Source organism: Ipomoea nil, unplaced genomic scaffold, assembly GCF_001879475.1.
Source record: "Ipomoea nil cultivar Tokyo-kokei standard unplaced genomic scaffold, Asagao_1.1 scaffold2216, whole genome shotgun sequence".
In the NCBI taxonomy this organism is placed as follows: Eukaryota; Viridiplantae; Streptophyta; class Magnoliopsida; order Solanales; family Convolvulaceae; genus Ipomoea; species Ipomoea nil.
This window is the reverse complement of record NW_017618644.1, coordinates 505,942-514,578: the sequence shown is the minus strand read 5'-3', so window position 1 is coordinate 514,578 and position 8,637 is coordinate 505,942. Positions and strand designations below refer to the sequence as shown.

Sequence of the window (8,637 nt, the reverse complement as noted above, 5' to 3'; positions counted from 1 at the left end):
CCCTAAGGGCCCCACACCCCTGTCCAACAGAGCGGAGGATGTAAATCATGGTAACTCAATTGAACCACAAATGCTAGACCTTTGTTCACTGCGCACAAGGAGCTCCCCTCACTTTGAGAGGCTGCTCCCACACTGTCGCTGATAGAGACTCAATTCTGGATTATTCTTCCCAAATTTCACTATATAATCAGTTGAACTGCCCATGCGGGTCCAGTCATTAATTCAATTGCAGTGTGTTTGACTTTTATTACAGTATAATAATAAGTAATATGATGTGGAGAAATGTTTCCTTTTCAGGGTGGGGTAAGAAAGAAAATGAGGTGAAGAATGAAGATTGGTGATTTCGCTATGTGTTTTTTAAAAAGAATTTTCAGAAATCATCAAATCCGACACCTTGAAAAACTCGCCCACTTTTGTTGTTTTAACATTCTTCGTCGAACCGTCTCTCTTACTCTCTTCCCCCCCTGGTTTCAGTATATCTAACCGACTTTTCATTGCAAAGTAGAATTTGAAATTCCGAAGCCATAGTAATTCTCACTCTTGCTTACGCACAAGGTACTCTTCTTTCCCACTTTAGTCTCATCATCTTCCTTTCGGAATTCTCCCCGCCGCACAATTTTGCGTGATCTTAGAATCTTTTTTTTTTGCTTGAATTTTGCTGGATCTTTGTGTTCTAGCGCGTGGTTCTACTGATCTTGTGTTCTTGAATGTGTGTTGTGTGCTCTGTTTGGCTGTTCTTGAGTCTTGAATTGTACAATGAACAAGAAGTGCAGTAGGTGGAGTCCATGAAATCTTGAAATTCTCTTTGTGGGATCGGAAATTTTGGTGAATGGGTTTCTGGGTTTTCTTTCTATTCCTTCAGATGTGTGTTTTATGCCAGTGGGTTCTTGATTTGGGGTTCAATTTATGAACTTTTAATGATATGGAAGCCTGTGATGGTAAATTCAGTTTGAGCATGATAAGTGGTGTTTTTTGTTCAGTTACTAATCAATTATTTGGACTTTGGTATAGATAATTGTCCTAGATGGCCTCAGAAATCATGGCTGTGGTGAAAGAGGAAATGGATCCTGTTATTGAGAATGAAAATGTGGGTGTGGAGGAGAAAGAGGGAATTCTGGGTGAGAAAGCTAGTGAAAGTGAAGTTGTTGGGGATGAGATTGTGGTTAATGAAGCACCCAAAGTATCTGTAGCGAAAACCGAATCCTCTAGGAATGTTTCGAAAAGTAAAGTGTCTTCTACTACTGCTTCTTCGAAGGGTAGTAGACCGAAGAAGGATCAGGCGAGTTCGAGAGGCTCGGCTGGAATGGCTCGTGCGAAAAGGACGACGACAAGCCTGACCCAGAGTCTCTCGTTCCCTGCAAAAGGCGTTAGTTCTGATGTGATGAGGAAAAGCATTGATGTGTATCCAAAGAAACCGAGTGCCAAGGGGGGGTCGCTTTCAAATGCCACAGAAAAACCGGTTCCCCATTCCAGCCCAGCCGGAAGGCGTGCCTCGGGTGTCTTGAAGAGTGCTAACATCAATGTTGGAGGAACAACCAATAGAAGAAGAACTTTACCAGTGGCATCGAGTGTTCTTCACCAATCAACGGTTAATGTAGGCCTTGAGCTCGGGAACACTCTTTCTGGTAATGAAACCGAGAGTAAGAACACATGTGAAGGGTAAGTGATAATATTAGACGTTTTTGTTAGTCTTTGATGAAGAATTCTTGTTAACTATACAATTTGTTTCGCAGATCAAGTGACGAAAATATAAAACCTATTAAGGAGAATGAGGATGTGCAGTCAACTACTTCATCGTACCGTTCTTCTCTTAGAATTAACAATTTATTATCGTTCCGTAGTTCTGATTAACGCATTATTTCGCTTATGATATCTTCGATTGTAATCAGTAACGCTACTCCTCATGGACAACGTAGGACCAATGTCGCGGGATTCTCCTTCAGGTTGGAAGAACGTGCTGAAAAACGAAGAGAGGTTGGATATCTAACCTATAATTCCTAAATGCCATTTCGGTTTTCGACCTTAGGATTATGCTTTTTGTGTAATGGTTTAATGTGCCCGTCTCGTTCTTTCAGTTCTTCTCAAAGCTCGAAGAGAAGATACAGGAAAGGGAAATGGAAAGGAATAATTTGCAGGCAAAATCCAAGGTGTCACGCAACATAGTTTCTAATTTTTGTTCCTTTGTTTGACATTTTTAGTCTAGATAAATCTAAGCACTCTTCTTGGGATTTGATGCAGGAAAACCAAGAAGCCGAGATAAAGCAATTTAGGAAGAGCTTAACGTTTAAAGCTACACCTATGCCAAGCTTTTATAAGGAACCTGCTCCAAAAGCTGAACTGAAGAAGGTAATGCATATACGCGTAATCCCCCTTTGATTTTTCAAATTTTTGTGCAAATTACGATCCTTATGCCTCACAGATGTGGCATTTGAAACTAATGTTTGTGATCGAGAGACATAAATGTCTCCATCTTCCTTAAAGAATAAGAAGCAAGGAAAAGAAGAATAGTAGTAGAAAAGAAAATAGAGACAACAAAATTCATTGCGAGATATTGTGTTGTCATGAATTCCAGACGGGCCATCCTTAACATGTAAATAGGGGCATTGGTTTCTAGTGTTCTGGCTTAATGGTAGTGCTTCATTCTCGACCAATCTTTGGTAGAGAACTATTGACTGGTGTCTTTGTTTCAGACTTGTAAATTGATTAATAAGCCTGGCTTCTGGGAGAGTAACTAGGGGTGTTAGCGAACAGAGCTTTCAATAAACTACTCGTGTTCGTGTTCAGTAAGCGTTCGTTTATGTTCGTTTACCTAACAAACATAAATGAACAAATTTTAGAGGTCTAACTTAGCAGCTAGACCCTACCCGTATCCATGCCAGGCTAATTCTTTCCTCAAAGCTATCCACTTTGTGCAATGAATCTCGTTTTTATATTATACATGAACTTGATGTTCGAAGGAATTTGTCGATTTTACAGATACCAACGACACGCCCAATATCTCCCAAGCTTGGTCGGAGCAAAAACTCTGCATCTACAACCAACAGCTCTGAAAGTGGAGGGTCGGGCCTTAGTCCTCGAGTTGCTAAGGAACCTGACAAGTCACCCAAATCAAACGGGGATAAGAAGAGCACTGCCACTTCTACGAAACCAGTAAGAAATCTCCAAACCGACACTGTGTCTCAGCCTGCAGTCCCGAAAACTAAAGACAAGTCTGCTGCAACGAAATCTAAACCATCCAAAATTAAGAAAACGGGAGAGACTGAAACTGAACCCGTCATTCACACCGATGAACTCGAACAGAAGATGGATGAAAAGTCTGAAAACAGTCCCGCGGATGACAATATTGCTGCTGCACATTCACATCTGACGAACCCGGTGGTGGTGCCAGCTCAAGTTGCGGTTGAAGGTTAAAGAACACAAACATTACGGGCTTTCGAATGATTTGGTCTCTCTATTTGAGTTGTGAATAGGGTATTATTTTGTATTTACATCTAAAAAGCATCACAAGTGAAGTGGTTACTCTGGTCCTGTATTTTGATTTTTGTGCTCTTCACCAAAAACTTAGGACTTGCATAAGCTGTATGAGTTTATATGATTGATTCAATTTAGCTTCCTATCTAGTACAGATTGGTTTGCTTTTGAGTGAGTTTCAAGATTTAATTTGCTAATTGTTGTTTAAGTTGTTTGGACTTTTGCCAACTACTTAAGCTTATGATAGTTTAATTAATACATCTCGGTTACATAATGCCTTGAGATAACACTTTTCAAGTAACTGCAAACTCTTTTAATTTGTCAAGGATTTGATTCTTGGCTTTGAATATGAAGTAGCCTTAAATCTCTAGGTCAGCTATCCTATCTATTAAAGATGTCTACAATTCAGCCAGTGGATTAGTTGCTAGAACTATGTCTGGCGGTGGAAATCTTGGATTACAAAAAAAAAAAAAAAAAAAAAAAAAAACACTCCATTAATTTGTAAACACTATCCTATATTTCTAGACAATTCAGTACTACCATTGTTGTACAACTAGTCACCCTTTGGAAACAACTTTATCCCCAATTATATGGAAACTTTTAAGATGTTATGTACAACATTTTCACATTCATTAGCGGATTGTACTTTGTGCTTTGAAAGTTGTACTTCAAGCATAATGTACAATTAAACAAAACATAAAGTACAATATGTTAATGAACATTAAAATGTCGTGCATGACATTTTAAAATCTCCCTCAATTATATATACAGAGTATACTAAGCACTTTGCACCTACCTCTATGACTTTCCTGTAGGGAAGATCACAGAATTGAACCTCGTAGGATTTTGACTATTTTTGACTATAAAAAATAGAGAAAGTACATTTTCAAAAAATAAAAAAGATAGAGAAAGTACATTCTTCCAAAAGGCTGAACCCCAACGTTAAGGGCCCCCCTCACTTCGACCCGACAGAGCATTTGGGAGGATGTAAATCATGGTAACTCAACTGAACATGAACCACAGAGGCTAGACCGGTGCTCACTGCGCATAAGGAACCCCCTTCACTTTGAGAAATTGCTCCCACACTGAAAGTACATTGAATAGATATTACCTTGTTATAGAGTCGATAGTACTTGAATATATATATATATATATATATATATATATATATATATATATATATATATATATATATATATATATATATTGATGTAGTATATACGGACGGTATCAACTACAAGTACGATTCTAGGGTCGGTTCAGGTTCGGACACTTTGCCTAGTTTGCTTGACAGTGGGTCAGAGGTTCCTGAACTAATAGCTAGCGTGTAGAAATAGCCCAAAGTCACTCTCTCAGCAATAAATGCAGTATTTATAGGGAAGAGGAGGGAACAAGTTCCGGTCTCGCGGTATGCACGACACGTGGTACACATGCACGAGTTCAGGCCGGGGACCAAGGGGGCTTGGCCACGTGCTCTGATGTTCCTAAAGGCCTTGCAAATTGCAACTAGAACTAGGTCGGTAGGCCAGGGCGCAAATAACGTAAAGGTGCCTGTGCAAGCTGTCCTTAACGTAACTCGGTGAGTGACGAGGTTGAGAGAGTGTGGGTAGCTGGTCGGAGCGGGCCCAACCCATGAAGGGGGTCCAGTACCGTACTATGTGCACGGTTAGCCGGGAATAATCCCCATCATATATATACCGGAGTATAATTCTATAGAAGCTATTAAAGCACAATTATAAAACCTACTCAAACTAAGTAAATTCTTTAATGCAATAAAATATTTTTAGATAACTGATGAAATAAGAATATTGTAATCTCATTCCGCTCCATTTGCGGTGAAAGATGTGATGAATGCAAAGGAACAGTGGGCATATATGTTTGCAAAAGTAGTTAATTTATGTTGTCTTTGTTGGTTTCTAGATGCTGTGTATTGGATCAAAGTATGAAGCATGATGAAGGGACATCACATGTTGCCTGCCTGCCTTCAATTAGGGAAGGGGAAAATGTTGTTGAACCTGTTTCTCCACCAGTTATATATGAGCTGTATAATTTAGGTGTTGTCATACATCAATATTTTTTTTAAAAATTTTTTCTTGGGTTAAATTATTAAATATTTTGTTAATGCATTAATTAAATAAGTCTTGTGTGAGACCGTCTTATATGCAACTCTAGTATTTTTTTTAATTAAAACGTGATAAAAATCTACTTATAAAACAGTGAAAGTGTGAAACCATCTCGCCCGATACTTATTCAACTTTTAATTAGTAATAATTTATCTAGATGATGACATAAGAAAATCTCACGCCAAAACTGGAAAAAATCTCCGCCAAATCTTCTTTCATCGCCTTTGAGTACAGCACCCGGTCGAGACCCCTCCGATTGCCTAAACTGATCGCTCAACTGGGCTGACCGATAAACTACACGAGTGGATTGGGTCTGGCCTACTGGAGTCCACCCATCCTCCAAACAAGTAGTCGAATTGTAAACCCTCGACCGTCTAGGGGCATACTTGACTGGGTACCCTTTTAGGGGGTATCCATCAGTCCACATAGTGTTGTGTGAGCATAACAAAAAGTACATTTTTAATATACTAAAAGTACATTATTCGTGTACTAAATGTACATTATACAAAATAATGTATTTTTCATGAATACAATGTATAATTTAATATATTAAAAGTATATTATTTTTATATTGAACTAGTATTTGCACCCGTGCGATGCACGGAATGGATTTGTTGTAATATATTAAGAATATATGAATCGATATATAATTATTTAAATTAGAACATCAAATATTATATAGTGCAATTAAATATATGATTTGGATCGTTTATATATTTTGGTGTTATCATTGCTTGAATTTGTGTAAATAATTGCTCAAATTAATAGCTAATGTCTAGATGTACACATATGGTGCTATAACTTTGAAGATTTTATTTATCATTGTTTAAAATTTTCATAAATTAGGAAAATGTGATCATTCTCTAACAACTCAGTTATAGAAATGAATTGGTATCCTTATTCATTTGTATGGAAGATATATTTTTTTGTCTAGATATATAACAATTTTTTCATTTAAAAAAAAACTTAATATCACCGATTATATTTACACATTATTGAAACCTCTTTGTAGACGACATTGGTAGTGACAACACAATCCTATTCATCTTCGTCTAGAGCTAACACCTTCAATCCATCAGGACGGATTACTTGGATTAAAATATATAATGGTAGAATATTATTCAATTAGTTATCCTTTTATATTTTCAATCAATTAGTGATATCAGATTCATTTTCAGCCAATTATTCTTTTTTATTTTCAGACAATTAATTAATTAGAATATCAAATGTAGTGATATTTTCACCTAATTTTCATTCCATTTTTAATTGATGATGTAGATATTATTATTGAAATATTTCCGTTTCATTTTTAATTTACCTTTACTATTATTTAAAATATGCATTTACTATTGATAATGTAGAATATTATTATTGAAATATTTTTCTCCAATTTTTAATTTTCATTCCATTTTTAATTAAAATGCAATGATATGGTCATTTCTTTTTCTTTTTTTTTAGTCAATTATGGAGAATTTTTTTTATTTGCAGTCAATTATCAATATTCATTTCCTTTTAAAGTTTTCAGTCAATTAGTAATATTAGATTCATTTTCAGTCAATTATTTTTTTTTTTATTTTCAGTCAATTAGAATATAGATGTATTGATATTTTTTCCTAATTTCCGTCACATTTTAATTTGATGATGTAGAATATTATTAATGAAATATTTTCGTTCCATTTTTAATTTACATTTACCATTTTTAAAAATATGCATTTACTCCTTGATGATGTGAAATATTATTATTAAAATATTTTCTTTCTATTTTTAATATTCCTTTACTTCTAAACAAAAAGGAAACAACCAAAAAAAAAAAAAAAAAAAAACTTTGGACTTCTTACTACTTGCGCACATTGATGGCAAACAATTATGTTTGTAAACATTTTTAAGAGCCCCTCTTTCCAAACATTTTCAATGTGAGATTAAAATGATCCAACATCATTCTTCTTACCAATATCATTCTTCTTATTTTTTTCTAATTTTAATTTTATTTTGTATATCGTTTTGTTTGGATGATGATGATGATGGTGGTGATTATTATTATTATTATTATTATTATTATTATTATTATTATTATTATTATTATTATTATTATTATTATTATTATTATTAATTTTAAAAAATTGAGATTGAAAAATTCACCAAAATTTTAACAAATTCGTCATTTTAACAATTTATCTTTAATCAAAACACCAAAAATATTATTTAATAACTTAGTAATTTGCTCTAAACTGCTAAAAACTAAAACAATACATACATTTTGGGTTAATCTTTCCCAACCCACTAATAATAAATAAATAATAAATAATAATAATAATAATAAATAATGAATAAATAAATAAAAACTAAAATAAGAAGACAAAGCTAAGGTTTCTTAAATAAGAACCTTTTAACTTCTCAATACTTGCAACATTGATGGACAAACAATTATGTTTGTACCTCTTATATAGAGGAGCTCAAGAGCTTATCTTTTCAAACATTTTCAATGTGGGATCAAAATAATCCCATATCATTTACAAAGAGATGGGGGGAAAACTTGGCAAGGAGGATTTTACTTATATACATATTAAAAAAATTATTATTACTCATATGATTATTATTAATAATACTTGTTCCATTATTCTATTATTAATAACAATAATAATAATAATTTTTATTTATTTTTTTATATTATTATTATTGCTGATTAATTTATAAAACATAAAAAGGTTCATGTGAGGTTGCATAAAAAAAAACCGAAAAAAAATTGTAAAAAAATTATTCAGAATTTACATGTACATGAAATATTCATCAATAAGATTTGATTATGAAGTTGAATAAAAAAAATATCTACAAAACCAAGCCTACCTTATTATATAACAACAGGGAAAAAATATATTAACTTTAATATACATTCTAATTGTAGGTACCATTATTATGAACATGCAACATTCTACATAACAAAGGAGCCAAAACTCCAAGAAATGTTTCTCTGGAAATGCGATTTATTCACCTCGGTCCTCATAACGAACAATACAATGCTGCTTGTCATCAATATTTTCTACAT

At 34.2% G+C, this 8,637-nt stretch overlaps 1 protein-coding gene across 3 annotated transcripts; it reads left to right on the top strand.

Moving 5' to 3' along the window:
- Nucleotides 1-345: 345 nt before the first annotated feature.
- On the top strand, nucleotides 346-3,639 carry LOC109150183 (protein WVD2-like 4). 3 transcript variants are annotated; one of them, XM_019298090.1, is made up of 7 exons: nucleotides 346-555; nucleotides 1,007-1,659; nucleotides 1,734-1,796; nucleotides 1,890-1,974; nucleotides 2,076-2,147; nucleotides 2,239-2,346; nucleotides 2,977-3,639. In XM_019298090.1, exons 2-7 carry the CDS (start codon nucleotides 1,025-1,027, stop codon nucleotides 3,409-3,411), a joined length of 1,398 nt encoding a protein of 465 aa, XP_019153635.1. In that variant the 5' UTR covers nucleotides 346-555; nucleotides 1,007-1,024; the 3' UTR covers nucleotides 3,412-3,639. The 3 variants fall into 3 exon arrangements, with proteins under 3 accessions (XP_019153635.1, XP_019153636.1, XP_019153634.1); XM_019298091.1 differs by having other exon boundaries at nucleotides 352-555; nucleotides 1,012-1,659; nucleotides 1,917-1,974; XM_019298089.1 differs by having other exon boundaries at nucleotides 352-555; nucleotides 1,012-1,659.
- The last annotated feature ends 4,998 nt before the right edge of the window (nucleotides 3,640-8,637 follow it).

What these genes read in the sequence shown, in the direction of transcription:
- LOC109150183 (XM_019298090.1), top strand. Translation starts at nt 1,025, where the DNA reads ATGGCCTCAGAAATCATGGCTGTGGTGAAAGAGGAAATGGATCCTGTT. An exon ending in GTGCAGTCAACTACTTCATC is followed by an intron (nt 1,797 to 1,889) that starts GTACCGTTCTTC and finishes GATTGTAATCAG; the next exon opens with TAACGCTACTCCTCATGGAC. An exon ending in ATTTGCAGGCAAAATCCAAG is followed by an intron (nt 2,148 to 2,238) that starts GTGTCACGCAAC and finishes GATTTGATGCAG; the next exon opens with GAAAACCAAGAAGCCGAGAT.